The following is a 25,956-nucleotide window of genomic DNA, read 5'->3' as shown; positions in this document are numbered from 1 at the left end:
GATGTGGGTTTCTTCCATTCACTTTGATCTTCAGTCCAACTCGTCAACAGCGTTTCTCTCTCTCTGTAATATAGTTAATACAGACTCTCTCTCTGCACAATTTGGCATCTCTCTTCCTATCATCATTTTCTCTCTCTAGACTGCACAATTTGGTCTCTCTTTTTCCCATTCTCACTCTCTCTCTAGACGAGATGGGCAAAGTGTCTGTAATTGCTTACATCACAGTAGCTGTGCTCCTCCTTTTTCTCATCTCTCATTCTCCCAAGAAACCCCCTAATCAACGCCACCGCCGCATCAAGCTCCGCTCAAGCTTCTCCTACTACGGCGGTGGGGACGAACGCCACCACCACGAACCGGTGGCATTCGACCCTCTGGTGGCGGAGATCGAGCGGCGGCGAGAGGACAAGCAGTGGGAGAAGATGTACATTGAGCACGCGCACAAGGATTTAGTTGAAGAAGCTCCCGGGGCTGAGTCGCAGCCGGAATGGGAGGAATTCATGGACGCGGAGGATTACTTGAACGACGAGGATAAGTTCAATGTGACCAACAGGTTGGTGTTGCTGTTCCCCAAGCTTGACGTTGGCCCACCGGATGGGTACGTGACCGAGCACGAGCTCACCCAGTGGAATCTGAAGCAGTCGGAGAAGGTGGTCATGCATCGAACTCAGAGGGATATGGAGCTTCACGACAAGAACCGTGATGGGTTTGTCTCCTTCGCCGAGTATGTTCCCCCTAGTTGGGTTCGCAACTCAGGTGATGTATTTTTTATGTTTCATTCCTAAACTTTTTACTCACTGTTGAAGGATTTGTATGTTATAGGTAAAGGGTTGATAAAAACTTGTTTAAAGGTTGATGATTTTGATGAATTGTTGTTCATTTGCCATTTTTTAGTTTTATCTATATATTTTTGTGGACTCAATAGATGATTGAGAGCCCAGTACTATCTAATTTTTTTTCTTCAAAGCTTTGATTGTTTGTTTGATTTTGAACTGTTTGCCTAATTTAAGACTCTCCAGTCTTGATTATTTGAAAAACCAATTCACAAATATGTATACATATACATATATATTTTGTTAAGATTTCATTATTTACAGAAAAAAATAACTAAGATTTCATTAAAATTTGATGACTTTTAATGAATTCTTAAAAAAAGAAAGAAGAAAGATTTCATTAAAACATTTGAGGAGAGCTGCGGGCGACAGTATAATTTCAAGCTATCTATAATCAATGCATAAATGTTAACAAAATTCTTATTTTGTAACCTAAAATGAAATATGAGTGAGATTGGATGAAAAAAATGATATAAAGAATTTTACTTTTGACTCTTTTTTTTTTTTCAAAGTAAAGAATTTTTCTTCGAGGTCAAGAAATATGTTGAAAAATGACAGAAGACTAATATTATTAATCTTTTTTTTGGCTAATTAATGTATCATAAAAGCACACTCAACTGGGGAGTTCATCCCAAATACAAAACCACATGTGCCAAATACGTCCCCTAGACTCTCAACTATGATCCTCTCTTCTTGTATTTGTCTTGGAGAAAGATTGAGAGGGTAAAAGACAGGTAACGATGAATAAATGGGAGGATATGAATGCGAGTTCTGGGAAAGTTACGTGCAAAGAGTGTTTATGAAAAAAAAAAAAAAAAAAAAAAAAAAACCAGTTAAAAGAAGGTTTTTTCAATAATTTTAAATAATTTTTAAAAACTATATATACAAAAGTTGAGTGGGGGCGTTGAATCTTGTTATTTCTTACTTATTTGTGGTTAGGATTAGTTGCATCATTCTAGGTCTAGAAAGTTTTATTGTGGTTGGTATTGTGACCCAACTTATTCTAGATTGAAGTTCTTGCTTAGATTTTATATTGACATATGTGTCTGCATATGATGTAAATGGCAATACCTTGTTTCCCTATGGCCTTGTCCTGGTAACTGATATGTGTTTCTTCTACCAGATAATACTTCATTTGGGTATGATATGGGTTGGTGGAAACAGGAGCATTTCAATGCATCAGATGCAGATGGAGATGGCCTTCTGAATATTACAGAGTTCAATGAGTAAGCTTCCAGCCTTCCACTGTTTGGGAACTTTTACTCGGCAAAAAAAAAAAGGATCTCTATTTATTTTTTTTTTCTTCTTTCTGAACTCTATCTGTTTTCTTTGGTTCCTTTCAAGTGCAGTTAATCTTTGTCTATTAATATATTCTCTTCATTGTTTCTAGCTTTCTGCACCCAGCTGACAGCAAGAACCCAAAACTACTCCAATGGTTGTGCAAAGAGGAAATAAGGTACCATAGTTTCCGTCAAGTTCCTATTTTTATCTTTTCTCTTTAAATAAAAATTTATGCATTCTATTCTCATATGATTTTGTTGTTTTTGTCCTTGTAAACCTAATATTTATTTCCTAATCTGATTCCATTTTTCTTTTTCCTTTTTGGTGCATTCATTTATTTAGGGCTATGATTTCTTCCCTTTAGTAGCAATATATTCTTCTTGCTTACTGTCAATAAATTGTGTTCTTGTGAAAAACTGATGGTATGATTACGTCTGTTTGAACAAAGACATCATTATGAAATTTTGTGTGCATTCATGTCTATGTCATAACAATTAATTTTTTTGTGCTAAGTTTTTTATGCATATCATGCTGGGTCATATGTCATCTCAAATCTTATTTCCTGGTCGAACGCTTTCTAATACAATCTTACTTATAAAAAATTAAAATAAAATTGTCATCTTAAATCTTAGCAAGATATATGATATTATGATGCAAGTGCTGCATAATATTCTTTTTAGATTATTAAAAGTGGATTATTTGATTAGTTTTTTTTTTTTTAATCTCTGCAAGAACTTGTCTGTCATTTCTTAATATCGGGATGGATAAAATTAGATAGCTAACTAGAAATTTTACCTCATTCATTTTCATATGGCAATTAAAAAATGGCGATCTTTTTAAATTAAAAAATCAGTTATGGTTTTCTAAATTTCGTTTGTTCATTCAATCCTACTTAGTAGTGGAAAAGTATGATATTTATATTATATAAACAACAGGAAAGAAAATGGCTTCAATTATTATTATTATTATTTCATAAGTTCAGTAAAACACAATTGAGGTGAGAAAGGGTTTCACTCAACTCCCTCCTTTTTTTTTCTTCCCGGAAATTCACTCAACTCAGAAAATGGCTTCAATTATGTAGCTGTGTTTGATGATGCTGGTTTTCCTCCTTTCCCAAGTTGGAGTTTGTCAAACTGATAATTGTTGGGTTATATGGTAAAACAATTATAATTGTTCTAAATATAATACTACGTGAGTGCCAAAACAATTTAAATGGGTCCCATCATTAAAGTGTTATATCCTTGTATAATTCTTATACTTTAAATTTAGTTGCACTTATGTGTGTCAACTACATTTTTCTGACTTGCAGCACTTTTTATAAGGTCTTGTGATTTATTAGTCTTGGTGTGAATTGCAACCCTTTTAAAAGTGAACTTTTTTTTCTAGAAGTAAATTTAAGTAATGACCACCAAAAGGCGTTGTGACCCAAGTACACAGGAAGCATTCAAGAGAACAACACAAACAAACACGATAGCTTGCCTTAGAGTCCAGATCTGTTACAAAGTGTGTAAAAGAAATAGAAGAAAGCACAATCCTTCTTTTTCAGTGCATGAAAAGAAGTTCAAGAAACATAATCCTTCTTTGAGGCCCATATACAAATGAACTAAGCATTGCTTGTTTCAATTTGTGGACGGGAAGTTCCTCCCCTTTAAATTTGTGCCTGTTCTGCTCCTAAACACACCACCAAAAACAGAGGAGCCCCATTCATCATATATTATTAGCTTTTTTTTTACCCTTTTGAAGTGGAATTATGGAATTTTTTTTGTAGACTTGTACGTAGTTAAGATCATGGAATTTAAGAAACTGTAAAATTTTGAGGTTGCAATGTCTTTATGTTTGTCTTTGATGTGAATTTCAATCCAGCTGGAAATGGAATTTCCTAATGGTTTTTTCTTGGAATTGTTGATCTGTGGTAAAAATTAATTTAGTGTGGGCCCAAGCTTGTGACTCTTGGAGGGTTACTCCTTTGTGCGTATGGTGGTGTCAATAGCTTGAAAGAAATAGGAGATCCTTTGAAGGAAAAGAAAATCATATAGGATCATTGAAGTTCTCCATTCTTATCACTTTTTTTTTTTTGGGTTCTAGGGAGAAATTGTAAATCCCTGGATGAACTTGTAGAGTTTTTTGATTTGTTGAGGGTTTAGAGGTTCTATTTGGCTTTTTGTCTATGTTCCCCTTTTGAACGCTTTTAATGAATTCTGACTTATCGAAAAAAAAAAAAAAAATCAGTTTAAGAACTTTAATTTAATGGCAACTCTATGTTTTAGAGGACATTGTGGACTTTTTGGGTTCTTTGAGTTCATAGATTCTTTTTGTGTATATCTCGGGGCGCGTTCTCCTTTTGAACGCTTTCTAATACATTTTACTTATCAAAAAAAAAAAAAAAACAAATTATGAAAGAAACATATTCAAATATGCTTGAAGTTCACAAAAGAAAAGGGAAAAGAAATGAAAAGAAGTATCTAAAGTAGAAAATTGGAACTTCACAATGGTGATATTCTTGTGTGGCTGTGCCATTCATACGGATTTTTTGACGTATAATGACTTTGGAGACATCATTCACACGGAAGAGCATTACGTGTTGTTTACTTCCCCTCCGTGGAGTATTGTGCAGGGTCTAAACAAAGTTGCAAACAGAGCAATTTGTTCAATTTGCAAGCCACATATGTTCAAATCGGCTTTAGAACTTATTTTTGACTTTTGACCTTTATTAATTTGGTTGCTTCTCTCAACTATCGAGTCATAAACTTGTACAGACAAATGTGCAACTGAAAGCTAGTTAAAACAGAAGTTTTCTGGTGTACATTAGAATATGATTTATTTCCCATGTTAATTAGTAGGAAGCAAAACTATATCTATGATTGGAGAAATCGGAGCAGTCAAGAGCTGCCTTGAGATGATTGATTCCGTAACTCTACTTGGTTAGTTTAAGATAGTTCACATAGCTTAGTAATTAAGGATTTTTTTTTTTTTTTTTTTTTTTTCTTCTATTTAATTTTTAAGTTTATTACTATCTTTAATGATATTATGTCACTTCTACTTATTATCATAAAATATTAGGGGCAAAGAGGTTTATCCAGATCCACTTAGTTGTTTAGGAAGTCACATGCAGTACACATGACAACTAAACTGTCTTCGTGACATCACTCACATGAGACTTAAGATTGTTATATACGATGATGACACACAAGTTAAGAAACCATTCTCTAGGATCTGAATTTCTTCAGTAATTTATTATATATACCTTTTCTTACGTCATTGTGGGGTGGTTGGTTATTTTGTAAGAACATCTTATGGTGAGTACCACCTCCGTTCTTTCTCGCATCTTTTACTCTCTGGCTCTCCTACATCTCTCTCCTTTCATCATCATCATCATCTTCTTAACAAAATATCAGTGTATATTTTCTGTATGTTAACTGCTTAATAAATTTCTTACAAGAGCATAACTACTACTATTTATCTTTGCTGTCTTAGATTTACAGGGTCATTGTTTTCATGTTTTGGCATTTGGGACTAAATTGACGCATACTGTCCTGCACTTTGAAATCACATATTTTGGTTATTTTGCATTATCCAAGGCTCTTCATTATGTTAATTCTCGTTTCACTTTGTTCTCACATCATTCCTAGGTGTTTGCTATTTTCAGATTCTGCCAAGTAGTTCGCTTTGCTGTTTAAGTAGTTTTCATGTTCTAGTTGCTGGTCTTTGTTTACCTCTGAATGGTTGTCTAGAGTGTCTTAACTTAGTCAATACATCAGGGGAGTCCGGGCAAGGTACCTTTCTTTGTTTATAACAGGCAATTGACCAAATCCATGCTCAACTTGAGCAACTCACCCTCATAGTCAGTGTGTTTCTAGTGAATTCACATCCATAAAATAAAACTCAAGATGATAGGAGACTTAAAGGGAATGTTTAAGACATCATGACAAGATTGACTCTGGAGAAGTTGCTTCAATAGATTGTATAAAGGTTGTTGGAGATTACAATCCTCCTAAAGCTGGATCAAAGCACATTAAGATCTTCTTCTTCCTCCATATTCTTCTTCTCTTCTCTCTCTTCCCTCTCTTCTCCGTTGTCCAACATCAATTAATGTTAGAACACTCTTGGTCCGCCATCAATTTGGCTTATAGTATTTACGTCCTACATCAGTTGGTATGAGAGCGTTTATGTCCTACATCACCAAGCCTGGCTGAGGAGGCCAATTTTTTAATTTTTTAATTTTTTTTTTCTATTTTTACATAAATATTTATATTTTCTGTTGAGTGAAATACAATAGACATGGGTTGGGGAACTTTCTGTGAGAAGAAAAACCTACTCCTTTCTCACGTTAATATCTTATATATATATATACACACACAAAAGTACAGAAGTAATGAAAGACTATAATACCCGTGGGTAAACTAATTTCAAATGTGTCCTAATATAAATATTCTAACATTTCCAAGTTATAATTTATATAACAATAGATATTAGTAATGAAGTTGTAAAGTCCATATATAATTTTGACATGTATGTATAATTATATAAGTTAGATATGTCATGCCCCCTGAGTTGAGATAAGTGCAACTTGACCTTTCACTTAACAAGTGCATGATTGGATACAACCATACCATTCCATTTAAAACAAAATTCAACTCAATAACAATTGGCATCAACCTGCTGTATCAAAATTTCCAAACATATCTGTTACAACATTTATATGTAGATATATATATTTATGTTGGGGTCAGTTTGTAATTGTATATAGAGTTTGTGGCCATTATGCAAATAGGCCTTTCTTGTCTTTGTATCTAACCCTTTTATGTTTAGGGTTAATAATATGAAACTGAGGCTGCCCCTCCACCATTTCTTTGCTCTGCTCCATCTGCTCTCTCCTCTCTCTCTTTCATCACACATTAAACCTTTCACAATATCTATGTATGTAATATCAATCTCAAGACCAAGACAATTTAAAATAAAACAACTGATATCCATAAATAAATAAAATTCATGTTTAAAAAATTCAACTTAAGAATCCTGACTGCATAATGTTTCTCTGAAGTAAAATAAAAGAATATCAAACCAAACAAGAAACATAAATTCTACTATAAGCCACCACAACAGGTCATTAGCCATCCAATATTTCAAGTACGTGCATTGTATGGAAGAAAAATTGGGTGAGCTTGGAAAGTCCAATAAACAACAGTCAAACTAATTGTCAATAATGACCATAAATCTATAATTATTACAGTTATATCAATTATTATTACGTCAACATAATTAAACAATTCCAATGGTTTATAAGGTCATGACTCTGTAATTCTAATCCTCTTATCACTATGGATGAACTTAAGCCACTCAACTATCCAAACACAATCCTCAGCAGTCATACTCATAAACCAACGTCGCCTTCAATGAGAGATCCCATCTGTCTGATGCTACGAAACAAGCAACACAACTAACCGGCACCCTACCTTCCTCATTGCTGAGAGACTACATAACTCTCCATGCAAGTGTAGTGGAGATACGTAACTTCACCCATGCACATACCTCAGCAATAGAGCAGATACATGATCTAATCCGGAGTATTGTCCCCAAGGGATGTGTATCTAATACTACTATTTGAGCATGCGCGGCTTGAATAATTGGTGCGCCAAAGCAAATTTGGACTAGCACATAGCATGTCCACACTACACGTCTCCATCATTACCAAAACCATCAACCAGCATCAATCACCTCACAACATTCATACATATGTGCTATATGTGAGCTATGCACACAAACCGAAGCAAGGAGATAACTATATCAAAAAACTTTTAATTCCACCCAATTTAGCTACCTATTAAGGCCAAACTACTTAAAACTAATTTGTCCTCTTGGTTTTTATTTGTAAAATGGTACTTTTCTAACTAATTTCATGATTAATCAGTCTAAGACCATCTAAACTCAATCTCTATGCCTAATTTGAGTTTATTAGATGTATTTTAATTAGTTATATAATTAATTTTTTCCTTGGTTATAATATATTTTTCCATAATTTATATCAATTTAAATTCAAATTAAATATATATTTTTATTTCGAATGGAACTGGGAGTGAGCTTAAAATATTGAGCTGAGAGGGTGGACCAAAATGAGCCTTAAGACTCTTAATGAAGGGCCCGGGTGGGCCCCACATGTGCCAAGCCTGCAACTGGTCAAGCGTTGCCTAGAGGAAATCACCTTCTTTCTTCTTTGCTTTTCCAGAAACTCACCGCCAGTGGGTTTCTTTCCCAAACTAGCATATTCCCAGGTTAATCGGACTACTAAACAACCTAAAATCCAAATCCAAACATAGGGCTTTGTTTGCCCATCAATAAAAATTCGCAATTCTATGCCTTAACTTGGTTGAACCAAATCATGTCAATATTTAGGTTTCATTCATTCCAACACGAACTAAAAAAATTCAAAGCAATTGAACAATGTACAAGTACTCTGTAAGACAGTAAATATAAATCAGCTAATACAACCATTAATTCCATGTATTTCTTTAAGATTCAAGGATTCAACCCTGGTTAATGACCCTTTTATTCTGATTTCAACTAAAAGTACATGGTACATTTTGCAATTGTTGTTTGTTCAATGACTTCCACTAGCGACTTCATTCAATTTCTTACATATTTCATCTTTCTCTCATTTAATTTTATATTTGCAGTTGTGCTTGATCTATGTAGAAATGTAGAATAAGTTGCCTTAAGTTCACTGATTGGAACATTTGCCTTTGCACTTCAGGGAAAGAGATACTGACAAAGATGGGAAGGTTAACTTCAAAGAATTTTTTCATGGGCTCTTTGACTTTGTAAGGAACTATGATGAAGAGGCTCATAATTCTACACACGAATCTGATGATTCAATGGAAGCACCAGCTAGAAAGTTGTTTGCGCAGCTTGACAAAGATGGTGATGGGTACTTATCAAGATATCTTCTTTTTTTCGATTGGGGACATGCTTCTTATTCATTTCCCTTTTTCATCAGATGATTTGAGTTTTTTGATGATTTTATTGCTTACCTGAAATCGTATTCCTCTGCATAGATACATTTCACACACAGAACTGCTGCCTATCATTGGAAAGCTTCATCCATCAGAACATTACTATGCGAAACAGCAGGCAGAATACATCATAACGCAGGTATTCATTTGACAGAAAGAGGGCTATTTGTTTTGGGATGATTGATTATGGAGTTTAAATATGTTAACATAAGGATGGAACTTCTATAATAAGTATCAAATTCTTGCATATGGCTTCCTCTGCCATCGCAGTGGGAAAATATTCTTTTTGCTCTTTGATTGACTTTGTCTAATTCCATATCATGACTAACATAGTTGAAGCATACGATTGAGGACAAATAATACTCGTAAAAAACTGCCTTTAGGGACTCTTCAAACAAGCAGTTGAAGTATCTGTCATGCTGAAATTCTCTTATTTCGCTAGTGTAGCTTGATTGGCTAATTAGATTAACTATATTTATCCATTCCAGTATAATGTCAGATCTGTGAATAGATTTTTGACAATGGGAGGACAGAAGAGTAATTGCTTAAACTGAATCAAAATGTTATGGTAGAAATATAAGAAGAAGAAAAATGAGAGAATTGTGTAAAAGCTTGAATGAGATAATCACTCATTCATAGCTCTAGTATTTACAGATAAAAAGAGCACATGCTCATATTACAAGAAATGAAACTAAATCAAATCTAAATCAAATCACATCATATTCTATGGCATATTCTATAGCATAATCAAATCTCTGCTAATACGGTAAGTCATTCCATAAATCGTGACTATCATATCTGCTAACACTCCCCCTCAAGTTGGTGCATGGATATCTGAAACGCCCAACTTGGACAATTCATTCTCAACACAATCTTGCCGACACCCTTTGTAAGAATGTCTGTGCTGAGAGTTTGTGACAGATGGGGTGCAAATCTGACTAGCGATGATTTTCTCTCAAATTAAGTGCCAATCAACAAATCAAAAATGTCTCCTCAGACCATAAACAATTAACAATGTCTCCTCAGACCGTAAATAACCAATTATGATTCATGTCTCCTAAGACCTTAAACAACCAACAATGTCTCAAACCATTTCCCTTCATACATATGTTTGAAACATGTAGATGGAAGAAACAACAATGTATCCTCAGACCATTCCGCTGCATACATATGTTTAAACAATGAAGATGAAAGAATCAACAATGTCTCCTCAGACTATAAAAAGAAACAACTATGTCTCCTCAGACTATGTTTGAATAGGTGGTGCCAAACTCGCAACTCCGTCATTGAGGTCGGACCACCCTTCCTACCCGACACCTCCCGGATGGGCGATGTCACCTTAGACCATTCCCGAATGGGTGGTGCCGAACTCGTAATGCCCTCATTGCAGTCGGACTATTTTGGCTCTGATACCAAGTAGAAATATAAAAAGAAGAAAAATTAGAGAATTGTGTAAATGCTTGAATGAGATAATCACTCATTTACATCTCTAGTATTTATAGATAAAAAGAGCACATGCTCATATTACAAGAAAGGAAATTAAATCAAATCACATAATATTCTGTGCAATAGAATCTCTGCCAATACGGTAAGTCATTCCATAAATCGTGGCTATTATATCTGCTAACAGTTATCATGATCCTAGCTGTGCTTATTAACATTGGTTACACCATAATGTTATTTTGATTGGAATAAGTCTGCTAAAGGCATGCTTGAGAAAGGAGAAAGAAAAAGAGAAAAGACCACATGTAAACGTGAAGAGTCAATGCGAGGAGAGCCCTTAAAGTGTGAAAAGTTGAAATAAGAGAACACATCTTTAAAAAGCAGTAAAGAAAGAGAAATTCGCCCTCTTGCGCTAGGTTTTGACTTAAAAAAAGTGTGATGAGTGAGTGGGGTTTTGACATCTAGTTGTATATTCTCTTCCTTGATACATAATAGTGAAATTTCTCTCCATGGAGGTAGCCCTAGAGTTGAGTGAACCGTGTAAAATATTCTGTTGTGTGTGGCTGTGTATGATTGTTATCTCCATATATGCTTGTGTGATGATAATGCTTCCGCTATGTGTGATGAAGGAGGGATTTAACTTTCAACAATAGCCGACCGTTGAGTGGGTTGGAGGGAGTTAATATCCCTAAAAACTGGTGTTAGAGCCGATGGTGGGTCAGAGCCTATGGTTTGGTCCTGAAGATTAGAGCTGAAGGTTAATATGAAGTTTGTTAGAGCAAAGGTTGATCATGAGGTGTTATGGAGATTCAATCAGAGTTGATGATGACACGAAGATGGTGAAGATAAGGAAGAAGGTTATAGTGTGAAGCCCATGAGGAACAAGTCTTGGGATAAGCCGGAGGATGCTCGTTTTAAAGATGGGGCGATGGTGATGGTATGAAGAAGAGATGTTTGTTGCTTTGAGCCAGAAAAACAATTGATGAGCATGAGTTGATTGGTTGGTGGGTTGCCATGCATGAGCAATTATGTACCAATGGGATGGGAAGGAAAGAAGATGGAGGAAGGAGAGTTTTTTTTGTTCAAGGTGGAGATATCTTAAGTCAAGGTGGAGCTATGGAGGAGCGCATGAAGACTAATTTTGAGCCTAGGTGGAGACTGTTGGGTTTTGTGACTCGAATTCGGTGTGTATGTAGTGTTTTGGAGAAGATGGACCAGTCCAACGGGGGAAGATTGAAGATAAGGAGTTGTTCTATTTGGACCAGTTTAACTAGGGTGAAGATTGAAGGGATTGCTTATTTGGACCAGTCCAACATGCTTGATATGTGTGGGAATAAGTTTCCTATTACTTTTTGGAAGCTTGCAAATTTGTGGATAAAGGGTGAAGATTTGGGAAGGAAGTTGTGGCGTATTAGGCTGCTATTTAAGAGTACGGTAACTCGTTGTAGACAAGTTGTGGAATTCTTGTCCTACAAGGAATTTAGTGAAGACTCTTATCAATAGAGACGAGTGTGAGATAGAGAGGGGGGGACGGAAATTGGGGTGGGGGGGTTCCCTTAGTATAAATATGTAGCCGAAGAGTGTGATGAGTGAGAGTGAGTAAGGTTTTGACATCTAGTTACATAATCTCTTCCTTGATACATCATACTGGAATCTCTCTTTCCGTGGATGTAGCTTTAGAGTTCGATGAACCATGTAAAATTTGTGTTGTGCGGATATGTGTGATTGTTATCTTCATATATGCTTGTCTTATGATGATGCTTTTGTTGTGTGTGATGAAGGATAGATTTAACTTTTAACAAAAGACCGTTGAGTGGATTGGAGGGAGTTAATATCCCCAACAACGGCCTTTTTCGTCTTCAAGAGCTTCATTATGCAGTCACTGCCTCTTTTTTATTTTTTATTTTTTATTTTTTGGGTTCTGTTTTTGATTTTGTTTTGGGTCAAGTTGGCCAACCGGAAATAAATCACTGTTCCTCTCTCTCTTTTTTTTTTTTTTCCTGTGGGTAACCAGCAATAATTCAATTTGACTTGGTACAAGAAGTAAAAAGCCATTTAAAAAGAAAAACTTCAATGAGGCGTGCCTTTGACGCGCCTCGAGCTCATTGCCTCTGACCTAAAGGCGCGCGCCTCATCAAAGGGGCCTCGCCTAAGTACCCTCCAGGCACTATGGCTGTGCCTCTAGCATGCACCTCTGACGCCCTTGAGAACTATGATCATGTGATGAGTAGCACCAGTGTCCAGGTACCAATTTGGGTCATTAGCAGTAGTTGACTGATAATTCTAATACGATGGTTGAAAGGACTGTGGTTAAACGTTTTGCTGATAACTCTACATAGGGAATGGTAACAAAGGAGATGGCTGAATCAATTGAATACCAGCGAAGGCAGTATTCAGAGAATCAGCAGTCGGACGAGCACACCAACGAGGACACTGGAGGGCAACATGTCGAGTACCATTGTACAAGTAACAAAGAGAATCAGAAAAGCCAGTAGAACCCTGAGCCGAGCCACGATTGTTGTTGTTGCAACTCCGGTTGCGATTCCGATTCCGGCAGTTGCCACCTGTATTACCAAAATTATTACCCTCTCTAAAAACTCAAGGTGTAGGAGAAATCCCAATAGGAACATAATCCTGTTGAGCCAGAAGTGCAGATTGAGGAGGCGGAGTAGGAGCAGAAGTCTGAGCCTCAAAGGATGGTAGCTGAGCCCGAAGGTCTTGAAATGAAGGCAACGGCAGAAAATGCAGTATAACTGTTATAATCATCTCAGAACCTGGACCCAAACCCGAAGAACACAAGTGACTAAATTATCCTTGGATATTGGTTGACGGTTGACCAATAGAAGCCAAAGATCAGCCGGGGACTTGGCATATATAAGAGATAGTCAAAGATGGAGCGGTTCTCCTTGGTGAGAGACATGAGACGGATTCAAATCGTAGAGGCATGAGCAACAAATTGTTGAGAGAAATGTCACTCAAGGCTGGTCCAACATCTCATGAAGTGTGGAGGCCAACAACCCATTCCCAAAAATAGTCTCAGAGAAGGTGGCATTGAGAAGACTAAGGAATATCTGATGAGTGCAAAGACAAGTCAATTAATCTGGGTTTGGTACTCCAGGTTGGCCAACAATTGTCTTGAGGAATTTTGAGGCCGCGGGATAGAAGCCAATCAACAAAGCGACAAAAAGTATGGCCAACCAGATATGGCTTGACCTGAGAGCACTAAAGGAGAGAGTTTGAGTCAGTCAACTTCAGTTACCAAATTGGTGATGTTAGAGACTGAATGAGGAACACCACACTACAGAGATTATTGGTGTAGATGTAGCATAGTTCGTAGAGCCAGGGTTGGTAGAAGAGGAAGACATGGAGTAACAACAATAAAGCCAGACAACCATCGAACAAGGAGTACCTCAATACAGAAGGACATGTTGGAGGGATCTCATGGAGGAGGCGGAGCCTCTACTCAATAAAATAAAATAAAATAAATTCAACTTAGTTGTATTCATCCCAATAGGGTATTTATATGTGTGTTACAAAAAGGGATGTAACAAAAGATATGCAAATATACAAGCTAATATCAATCCTAAATTTAAGGGGCTGTCTAACATATAGAACACCATTTAGATTAGCCGTACTTTATGGAACAACATATTGGGCAACTAGGAAACAATATGTGCATAAAGTGAGTAGCGAAAATGCAAATGTTGAGATGGATGTGTGTTAAGATTCGAAATGATAGAATTGGAAATGATCACATTTCTGAGATGGTTGGAGTAACACCAATTGGAGATTAAATGAGAGAAAATCGGTTAAGATTGCTTGAACATGTAGTGTGGCAATTAGGAAGAGTGACATAGTCTACATCCTAGGTAATACTAGGGGAATGAGAAGACGAAGCTACCGTAAATAGAGTTAGTAAGGAAAGATATTATACCATATGGTTTGTGTTAGCAGATATGATAGCCACGATTTATGGAATGACTTACCGTATTAGTAGAGATTTGATTATGTTATAGAATATGATGTGATTTGATTTAGATTTGATTTCATATCCTTTCTTGTAATATGAGCTTGTGCTCTTTTTATCTATACATACTAAAGCTCTGAATGAGTGATTTATCTCTTTCAAGTCGTTACACAATTATCTCCTTTTTATTTTTTATTTTTTATTCTTATTATTATTATTATTTTTTATTTATTTATTATATATATTTCTTCTTGGTATTAGAGCCAACACCTTTCCACAGCTATCAATAGCCTTGCTACTTGTGCGATAGCCACCTTAGGCTGTTTGTGACATTGTGTGACGTTGCCTACACATGTAACACAAAAATTGGGAAAATTGAAGTATAGTTCATCCCTTTCCAATACAAAGCAGCCCGACCTTTATAGGCTGAATACAATCAGATCAGAATCCAGTAAATTAAGGAATATACAACCAAATCCCGAAGATCAGGAAATAAAATAAGTCAATTTAAAATTTAATATACACCAGCTATATTAGCCTATAATTAGTACAAAATCAGACAATTAATACTTTCCAAATTTATCTAACAATTACATAAATCACGTAATTCTCCAACACTCCCCCTCAAGTTGGGGAATAAATATCTTCCATCCCCAGCTTGCAGACAATTCCTTGAAACGCAGGAGTGGCTAACCCTTTGGTTAGTACATCAGCTAGTTGTCCTCTTGTTGAGACGTACGGAGTGCAAATTAGTCCATTATCGAGCTTTTCCTTTATGAAGTGGCGATCAACTTTCACATGCTTGGTGCGGTCATGTTGCACTGGATTATGTGCAATATTGATGGCTGACTTGTTATCACAGTATAACTTCATCGGCCTCTCAACTGAAACTCCAAGATCCTTCAGGACTATTTTCAACCATAATAATTCACATATTCCTAAAGCCATGGCACGAAATTCAGCTTCTGCACTTGACCTTGCAACTACTGGTTACTTTTTGCTCCTTCGTGTAACAAGATTCCCACCTAGGAAGGCACAATAACCCGAGGTTGATCTTCTATCTGACACTGAACTTGCATAGTTCGAGTCTGTGTAAACTTTTAAGTTCAAGCACGATCCTCTCTTGAACAATAAGCCTCGACCTGGACTAGATTTTAGATATTGCAGGATTCTGTATATTGCTTAGAAATGTACTTCCTTTGGGTTGTGCATGAATTGGCTCACTACACTAACTGCATAGGCGATGTTAGGCTTGGTGTGAGACAAGTAGATTAATCTTCCAACAAGTCTTTGATACATTCCTTTGTCAATTGGCTCATCATCAACAGCTTCTCCAAGCTTATGATTCGGTTCAATGGGAGTCTCCACGGGCTTACAGCCTATCTTTCTTGTTTCTTTCAGTAAATCAATCACATACTTTTGTTGTGAGATGAAAATTCCCTCTTTGGAGTGAGCAACTTCAATTCACAGGAAGTATTTCAGCTTGCCTAGGTCTTTTATTTCAAATTCCATGGCCAGCTTAGCTTTAAGAGTTTCCCTTTCAGCTTGATCATTGCCAGTGACAATAATATCATCTACGTATACAATGAGGACTGTAACTCCCCCTGAAGAAGAGTGTTTTATGAACAGAGTATGATCACCTTGACTTTATTTGTAACCCATTGCTGACATTGCTCTTGCAAACCTGCCAAACCAAGCCTTGGGGGATTGCTTTAGTCTGTACAATGCCTTCCTTAGTCTGCATACTTTATTCTTCTTCGGAAAACTGAAACCTGGAGGAGCTTCCATATATATTACTTCTTCAAGATCTCCATGCAGAAATGCATTTTTTACGTCAAACTATTGCAAAGTCCAATCAAAGTTAGCAGCCAGAGACAATAAAATTCTTACTGTGTTCATTTTTGCCACTAGGACAAAAGTTTCTTGATAATCAACACCAAAGGTCTGGGTATATCCTTTTGCTACTAGCCTCCCCTTGTACCTCTCAAGAGATCCATCTACATTGAATTTTACTGAAAAAACCCATTTGCATCCCATAGTTTTTTTTCCCTTTGGTAATTCGACCATCTCCCAAGTCTTGTTCTTCTCCAGTGCGTCCATCTCAAATTTCATTGCCTGCTTCCATTCCCTGTTGTTTAATGCCTTAGACAATGTTTTAGGAATGGCTATTGAGTTTAGATGAGTAAGGAAGGCTCTATGTGATGGAGATAATTTTTCAAAGGAGACAAAATGAGAGAGTGGATGTTGTGTACACCTTCGGGTACCTTTTCGAACTGCAATGGGTAGTTCGAAATCAGTCTCATCAAACACAAGAGCGGAATTGTTTACCTGAGCAGTGTTTTTCTCCTGAGTGGTTTCTTTCCCAAGCATAGGTTCTGACTTTTGGGCTTGCTTCGGATTAGTCTTGCCTCCCTTCCTTCTCGAAAAAACTTGAAGTGGTTTAGTGACTACTGGATTGATTGATGGAGTTGGATTTTTAGGAGGAGATTGTGGTTAAGATTCAGGAGGTGTCACACCTGGATTTTGAAGTGGAGGAATATCATAACTGGGATCAGAATTAGGAAGTGAAACCTGGGAATGAATGTAATCCGGACTTGGAGAAGCCGCGGTAGGAGGGGGAACCAAAGGAAACCGAGGCAGGAGCGGTTGCAGAACTTGGACTCAAAGATGGTGGTGACAATTTGGGCATAAGATCGAAATCGAGGACATCTGCATCATCATCCTTTTCATCACTTGTTATCTCCCCCTGAGGAGAAGGATGATGAAAGAAACTCTCATGTTCAACAAATGTGACATCAATTGAAATGTAGGTTTTCCGAGTAGGCGGATGGTAACATTTGTAACCTTTTTGAGTTGAAGAGTAACCTATAAAAATACATTTAAGTGCTTGGGGATCAAGTTTGCTTCGATTGTGAGCATGAACATGAGTAAAGACAACACACCCAAATACCCGAGGAGACAACTTGTTTTGAGTAAGGAAGTCTGGAAAATGATGTGAAAGTGTTTCCCAAGGACTTCTAAAATCTAAGACTTTTGTAGGTAATTGGTTGATGAGATGAGTGGCTGTGAGGACGGCTTCCCCCAAAAAATATTTTGGAACTTGTCTTTGAAAAAGAAGAGCACAGTTAGTTTCGAGAAGATGTCCGTTCTTTCTTTCGGCCACCCCATTTTGTTGGGGTGTGTCAATGCATGAGGACTCATGAACTATTCCCTCTTGGTTCAAATTTGGTGATAAAATTTGGTTAAAATATTCTCTCCCGTTGTCTGTCCTCACCTTTTTAATTTTCAGCCCAAACTGTGTTTTTATCATGTTATGAAATATTGGAAAGATATTGGCTACAACAGATTTTTGCTTCATGAGAAAAGTCCAAGTTACCCGCATACAATCATCTATAAAAATGACAAACCAACGTGCCTCAGAATAATTAGCAACCCGTGAAGGACCCCAAACATCACTGTGCATCAAATAAAAAGGAACTGATGATTTAATATTGCTCAAAGGAAAGGAAACACGTTTGTGTTTGGCAATTTCACAAATATCACAATGAAGCTGTTTCAAATCAACATTTTTAAACAAAGAAGGAAACATAAGACTGAGAGTTCTAAAGGAAGGATGACCAAGCTGAAAATGATGAAGGAGAATTTTGTCTTTATTTGTGGAGAAATCAAACACAAGCACAGATGAACAACCAACTCCAGTACTCACTTTTTCACTCATGGGCTCGAGACAGTAGAGACCATCCTTTACTTCAGCATGCCCAATCGTCTTCCCCGAAGCTCGGTCTTGAAACACACATGATTTTTTTGAGAAAATAAGATTGCAGTTCATATCCTTGGTGATTTGTTTGACAGATAAAAGATTGGTTGTCAATTTGGGCACATGTAAAACATTTTTAAGACACAAGGAAGGTCCTAAGGATATGTCCCCCTGTCCTGCAACAGTGACTAAATTCCCATCAGCTATGGTGATCTTTTTATTACTAGGGCATGGTTTATAAGAAGAAAAAGATTGGGATGAGTTGGTTATATGGTCGGTTGCCCCTGAGTCGACAATCCAAGAGTGTGGGTGGATTAAAACATTATTTGAGACACTAAGAGCATGAGAACCAGAATACATACCAGAAAGTGCTAATGAACAGGCACCTGTAGGTTCTTTGAGTGAATCAAGAAGGGATCGGAGGCGATCAATGTCTTCCTTACAGAATTCTCTGCTGCTGGAATTCGGTTGATCACTGGTATTATTAGTGCTATTTTGTGCAACGTGGGCTTGTCCTTTTTGCTGCCAGCTTCTTCCTTCGGAATTCTGGTTTGACTCATTCATGTTTTGTGTGGCCTTCCATGTAGCTTATAGCGGGTGTCCTTCGTATGACCAGTTTTCTTGCAATAGTTACATACCAGATTCTCTTTGAACGTCCTCTTCGGGTCAGATTTCTTATAATCAGTAGTAGCTGAAGACTTCTTCTCCAAAGTTTGCCCACTAGCAGCGGTTGTAAGCAGTGCCGATCCTTCCAATGGCTGCGAATCCAACATAACTCCTCTCCTGCTCTCTTCAGCACGAATCGTTGCAATTGCTTCATTTAGGGTGGATAATCCTTTCCCCAAAGTCTGAACTCTTATAGTATCGAATTCCGGATTAAGGCGGTCTTTTTCTATGAAAACCTTCAGCAACGCAGCATCCTCGCTGATCTTCATCTCAAGAACCTGGTAATAGTCCAACTCGTACCGCATATTTTTCAGAGTGTTGGCATAATCTGTTACAGTCTTGTTCCCTTGTTTTGTAGCAGCTAGCTTCACCTTGATCTCGTACACCTGGGCTGCATCATTTTTCTTCGAATAAGTTTGTCTGATCGCCTCCCATATCTCTTGAGCGGTTGTCAAAAACATGACAGTATCACTTATCTCGGGTACCATAGCATTCCATAGCCATGACATGATCATTGAGTCTTCTTCGTCCCAAGCAGCAAACTTTGGATCTTCCTTCTTAGGCCCTTTTCCAAGAAGATGGTTGGGCTTGCCCTTCCCTTTCAGAAAGGTTTGAACAAGTTGAGACCACTTTAAATAGTTCGTTCCATTCAGCCTATACGCAGCTTGAATGTTCTGTAGATCTCCAGGAACTTGTTATTGGATTGTAGGCTCCTCCGATTTGAGAGCTGGTTTGTGTAACCTCTGACATCTCGTTTTTTTCCTTCTGTAAAAAACTGAACTCCAAGATGCTAAGAAGCAAACTTGATCCCCGAGCACTTAAATGTATTTTTATAGGTTACTCTTCAACTCAAAAAGGTTACAAATGTTACCATCCGCCTACTCGAAAAACCTACATTTCAATTGATGTCACATTTGTTGAACATGAGAGTTTCTTTCATCATCCTTCTCGTCAGGGGGAGGTAACAAGTGATGAAATATTTTATCCCAGGGAGAGCACCTAAGGCTCTGATACCATAACACAGAAATTGGGAAAATTGAAGTATATTTCATCCATTTCCAGTACAAAGCAGCCCGACCTTTATAGGCTGAATACAATCAGATCAGAATCCAGTAAATTAAGGAATATACAACCAAATCCCGAAGATCAGGAAATAAAATAAGTCAACCTAAAATTTAATACACCAGCTATATTAGCCTATAATTAGCACAAAATCAAACAGTTAATACTTTCCAAATTTATCTAACAATTACATAAATCACGTAATTCTCCAACATCATGTTTTTCTGTGTTGCTATTTTGTGATCGAAAACAGGTATTTTTAAGTTTTACAATTTATTTTTTACTCTTCTAGGGTTGGGTAAATTGGGATAGTTAGTCTCCAATACCTAGAAGGGCTTGGATAATATTTTTTGAGTCTACAGAGAGGTTTTGGATATTAAGAAAGAGGTTGTCTGGCTATGTAAGCGGGCAACGCTCCTTAAAAATGTTTGTATTTGCACTTTTTGGGAATGGTCTAAGGAGACATTGTTATTGTTTATGGTCTGAGGAGACCCTTTGATTTATTAATAGAATTTGTGGTGTTTTTGGAATTGTTTATTGTCATGTGACAGATTATGGCAGATTTAGGATCCTTGACTGTTAATTCTCTTGGCTCAAGTTCTTTGGGTGATGGTCCAATTTTTCCCACCAACTCATCAAAAAATCTAGAATTTCAAATCACCACAGTGAAGTTGGATGGCTCCAACTATTTGATTTGGGCAGAGTGTACCAAGTTGTTCATTGGTGGCAAAGGCAAGATTGACTATATTACTGGTTCTGAAAAAGAGCCATCTGAGTCAGAGAAGGCATATTCACAGTGGTTTGCAGATAACGCTATGGTTATGTCTTGGCTAGTCAATTCGATGCAGCCAAACATAGCCGTTGGCTATATGTTTATGAAGACTGCTAAGTAGATTTGGGATTCAGTTCAACGCACTTATTCTCAGATGCAGAATAATGCACTGATTTTCCAGTTGGAGCGAGACATCACCAGGATTTCTCAGGGTGACTTGATAGTTTCAGGTTACATCGCCAAAATTCGTGCTATTTGGGGGGAGATATCATATCTGCTAACAGTTTGAGTGAGGCCATGGCCTTAGATAGAGCGGAATGGAAAATAATGATTCATATAGCTAACCCCAAGTAGTTGGAAAAAAAAGGCTTTGGTGGTGGTGGTATTTATGTGTGATTGTGTCCATGCTGTGTTCATATCATATAAATTTAGGATTTGGTGTGTCAAAACGTTTGTGTTCTATCATGTCCAATTAAGTGCTACTAACTCACATGGCCCGAACACCTTTTCATTTGAAAAAAATAAAATTTCGTAATTTTAGCTTTATTATGTGTTCAACTTAGACATTTTGATAATGGTTTTTGTCAGGTCCTTTTACTTGAGTGTGTTTAGGAATTCTTTATTTGCTAGGAGTTTATAAGGTATAATTTTTTAATTTTTCAAGGATACTTTGCTAATGGTGAGACTCGAGTAATATCTTCTAGGTACGACTCCTACGGGGCTTTAATTGAGATTTTAAGATTTACAGTATCTTTTATATTTCTTCTATAAATTCTATGACCACTCTTCCTTGGGTGCGGTCCAGCCTTGAGTGCTTTATAATGAAATATTACTTATCAAAAATTAATTTCTATGACCACTCGCACACTCAATAACCACAACCAGTCCTTTCAAACCCTAATTTCATTATAAAACCTTAACCTTTTGATCATAAATCCCTAACCATAGTTTACTCCCGTCTTTTTAACCCTATACTATAATTGAAGTCGTGGCCCAAATTATTTTATTGCTGGTGGCCTTGTTGTACTTCCTCATTGATGTCCTCCATCATGGTCCTTTAGACAGAATGTAGAAGATGGCCAGGGAGCACCTACCCAATTTTTACTGTAGAGGGAGTTTGATTTTATAGCAAGGGTATGATACTTAACTGTATTATTAGTAAGGGTATGGTACTCAGAAAAAAATAAAAAATCAGGAGTTAGAGAGAGATGGAGAAGATTTTAGTTTAGGTGGAGAAGAAAAGAAACGTGAGGAGAGATTAAAAATTAAAAATTAAAAATTAGGAGTTTAATAGGAAAGATAGGAAAGTGGGGAAGATTAGGAGTAAATGTAAAGTTTTATCACCTTCCAATGCTAATTAATAATTATCCGCTAGATATGAATGAATATAGAAGAATTAAACTGTAGGTGCCTACTATTAATAATACACGTTATTGATTGGGGCCTAAGAATAAAGGATGAATAAAAAAAATTAGGAGTCCACAGCATTAAATACATCTTATTGGCTGTTGCAATGAGGGGGGGATGAGATCATAGTTGTTAAAGGCTCAAGGCGCACAAAAGCGCAAATGCCTCCTGGAGCCTGAGGCGCAAGGTGCAAGGCGAGGTGCGCGCCCGACTGAAGCAAGGCGCACGTTGAAAAAAAAAAAGAACAAAACCCACCTAATAAAGTATTAAAGATGCAAGAGTATTAAAGATGCAATAGTATATATAAAGATGCAATAGTAAATGAATGAGTCACTCAGACTTCAACAGTGGAGAGAGAGAGAGACATAGTAATGTTATGTATATAACTATATAAGCATTTTGTTTCATGCATCAATTAATACCTAACATGCAACAATTCTCTTTTATATACATAGACACAGCCCTTACTCCATTTAACAACACTGCCCAATTTCCTTCACAAGGGTCACAGCCCACAATTTCAAGTGCCAACAGTCAATATACAACTTCCAATTGTATCTCACATGCATCAATTAATTCTTTTATATATTACAGAGGACCAAACAAATAGAGGACCAAAAACAGAGGACCAGCCTAAAAAAATAAATAAAAAATTAAAAAAAGAGCAGAGAGAGCCGAGAGAAGAAGAATAGAGAAAAACAAATAAAAAAATAAAAGAAGAGCAAGAGATCCAAGAGAAGAAGAATAGAGAAAAAAAAAAATTAAAAAATAAAAGAAGAGCCGAGACTTGGCTCAAAGAAGAATAAAATAAAAAAATAAAATAAAAGAATAAGAAAAAAAGAGCAGAGAGAGCCGAGAGAAGAAGAATAGAGAAAAAAAAAAAAAAAATAAAAATAAAAGAAGAGCAAGAGAGCCAAGAGAAGAAGAATAGAGGGGAAAAAAAAAAAATTAAATAAAAGAAGAGGTATCGGCTCAAAAAATAAAAAGTAAAAGAGACTAGGGAGTAGAGACTCGAGAGAGCTGAGAGAAGAAGAAGAACTGAAGAAAAGAAGAAGAAGAAGAGAGAAAAAAAAAAAAATACCGAGAAGGGATTCAAGAGAAGAAGAAGCAAGAAGGAGAGAAGGAGAGAAGAAGGAGAGAGGGAAGGAGAACTTACCAGGCTTCGGCGCAGACGCAGATCCAGCAGATCCGAGAGTGGAGTCCAGGCTTCGGTGCTTCGTACAGTCGTACTTCTCTGTCTCTGGAGTCTCTTCTTTCCTTTTGCTTTTTGATTTCTTTTTTTTTTTTTTTTTTTTTGCTTTGTAACTTGCAAGTTGTATATAGGTTTTGTAATAGAAATAAACAAATAATAAAATATACAAGTAAGACAAGTTACACAACCAAAATAATAACAAAATATTAAAATAAAAATTTATTTTTCAAACAGGCGCGCCTGCATCTCGCTTGTAGCCCAGCACCTTATCCCAAAAGGCGCTTGCCTATATCAAGTCCCTCGCCTTAAGTCAATCAAGGCGCCAAGGTGGCGCCTTGCGCCTCCGGCGCCTTTAACAACTATGGATGAGATAAGGATTTTTTAAAAAAGGGTTAGGAGTTTTAATAGAAAAGGTAAGAGAGGGGAAAAACTAGGAGTGGATGAAAAGTTCTATCACTTTGCCGTACTATTAAATTCTATTGGTTGGGGCCAAAGAATAGAAAATGAATAAAAGAGTTTAGGAGCTTAAATACTTAGACAAGTGATTGTTATAAAAGTTTAAGAACCTTCAGTCATAGTTGCCCCTTAATGACTTTAATGATTGTTATCTTTTAGTCATGTTGCTGACTACTGTTTCACTTTCTTTATTTTGGAGTCCTGAGAAGCACCAACAGTTCTAAAAAAGGTGTTGTATCCGCATCAGATACATGTCAAATTCTTACACTTTGTATACACTCCTAAATACTTGTCCGACACCTCATATACATGTCCATTGTTTATTTCGGACACTTGCTCCAGACATCCTGGACTCTCTCCCATGTGAAACACAAAACCTCTTAAAAACATGTTCTTGAAAACAAGGATGTATCTTGTTAATATGGGTTAATATATGTTTTTTTATTTTTTTTTATTTTAAATAAAGTAATATGGTTGGTTAATATAACTTATCAATATATATATATATATGTATATATGCATAATACTTGCCTACTCACCATTGAGTAGGAAACTTATACTCACCACGTACGTGGCGCAATGCTAAATTGACAAGTGTCCTTACATTTAAAATAATAAAAAATAAATAATTTGATAACTATTCGAGGTAAACCCAAATGAATCCGAATCAAATTATAATTATCTCTCCTCTCATATAGACTATTTTAGATGTACAAAACTAAATAAAAAGTATATTTTTGCTGGTTATATATAATCTATTTTAGATGTACAAAACTAAATAAAAAGTAATTCTACAATATAAGGACACTTGTCAATTTAGCATCGTGCATATACATGGTGAGTATAAATTTCCTCTTCACCGGTGAGTAGGCAAGTATTGTCCTATATATATATGGTTGATTAATATATTGTCTTATCTAGATTGAAAACAAATTAAAGGATGTACTATTCATCCAAAAGTGTTAAGGTTAACTGTGAACTTCAAGTTTTATAATAACTTACCAATTGAGTTATAATTTTTTTTTTTATCTGAAAATGATAACATTGGCTATACAACTTTTACATGTTTTTGACTTGTGTTTGTAAAGTGAGACAAAAATATCAAATCCTAGATTATGTGGTAATATAAGTTTGTATGTAGATGACAAACTTACAATCAAATTTTGGGATCGAGTTGATTTATTACCTGATTTTGTGCTATAATTTTATTTTATTTTTGGTAGTGAGATTTCCTTGTTGAAAATTTCTGAAATTATCTGCAGTTATGGTCCATTTGAATTGAAATGGATGTTAGAGTTTATCTTACCCTAAGTATGAATAAGTGTTGGTGGTGGTTATTATTACAAGCTATTTACTAAATGGCATGATGGTATTGGCTATTTTTGGCTCACATTTGGCATATCATAAACTTAATATCGAGTAGACAGGTTCTGTTGTTGAAAATTTGTTAATTTGTTCTGCAGGCAGATGCAGATAAAGATGGACGTCTAACCTTGACAGAGATGATCGAGAGCCCATATGTATTTTATAGCGCTATATTCAACGAAGACGAAGAAGACTATGAGTACCACGATGAGTTCCGCTAATTTCAGATGAGGTAAGGAAGAATTTTGTAGGAGAACATGAAAATACGCAACACTTCTCTAGAGTGATTTAGAGGATTTTTCCTTCAAATTTGCAGGATAGTAGGAAAACACAGATTCAGAATCAAAATTCTTTTCAACAAGACTTGTATGTTATAAATTAGCAAGTGAATGTAACCAAATTTATGCGGATCATGGCCTTACAAAGCACCATATGTGGTGAGTTATCTTGTGTATTAATTAATTATACTGTCTTGTGTTTACACTTAAATCTGATACTCTTTGATCATCCGATTCTCTCTTGTGCAACTCTGCTGCAGATTATGAACCACTCTGTCCATTCACGAACGTAGCTAGCTTATGGTTTGGGGAATTTCAACCTTGAAGGCAACATTTGTTTGGAACCATTTTTTATTTATAAATAATTTATAATATATACTTTGATTTTTGTTGTTTAAATTTTATCATCTGGTTAATGTAAAAGAGGACATTGTCACACGTTTATCAAAGTTGGAGTAGTTTTGATTGACTAA

At 36.4% G+C, this 25,956-nt stretch overlaps 1 protein-coding gene across 1 annotated transcript; it reads left to right on the top strand.

Annotated features, from left to right (window-relative positions):
• Positions 1 to 25,956, top strand: LOC132303105 (uncharacterized). Its single transcript, XM_059800192.1, has 8 exons — positions 1 to 753; positions 1,954 to 2,056; positions 2,221 to 2,286; positions 8,860 to 9,033; positions 9,161 to 9,257; positions 25,304 to 25,437; positions 25,522 to 25,642; positions 25,744 to 25,956. The coding sequence occupies exons 1-6, from the start codon at positions 192 to 194 to the stop codon at positions 25,424 to 25,426; spliced, it is 1,125 nt and encodes a 374-aa protein (XP_059656175.1). The 5' UTR covers positions 1 to 191; the 3' UTR covers positions 25,427 to 25,437; positions 25,522 to 25,642; positions 25,744 to 25,956.

This window comes from Cornus florida, unplaced genomic scaffold, assembly GCF_030987335.1.
Source record: "Cornus florida cultivar Cherokee Brave unplaced genomic scaffold, ASM3098733v1 CherokeeBrave_3.0.0_Hap2_Chr04, whole genome shotgun sequence".
NCBI lineage: Eukaryota > Viridiplantae > Streptophyta > Magnoliopsida > Cornales > Cornaceae > Cornus > Cornus florida.
Note: the sequence above shows the minus strand (reverse complement) of the source record. Positions and strands in the feature narration are given on the sequence as shown.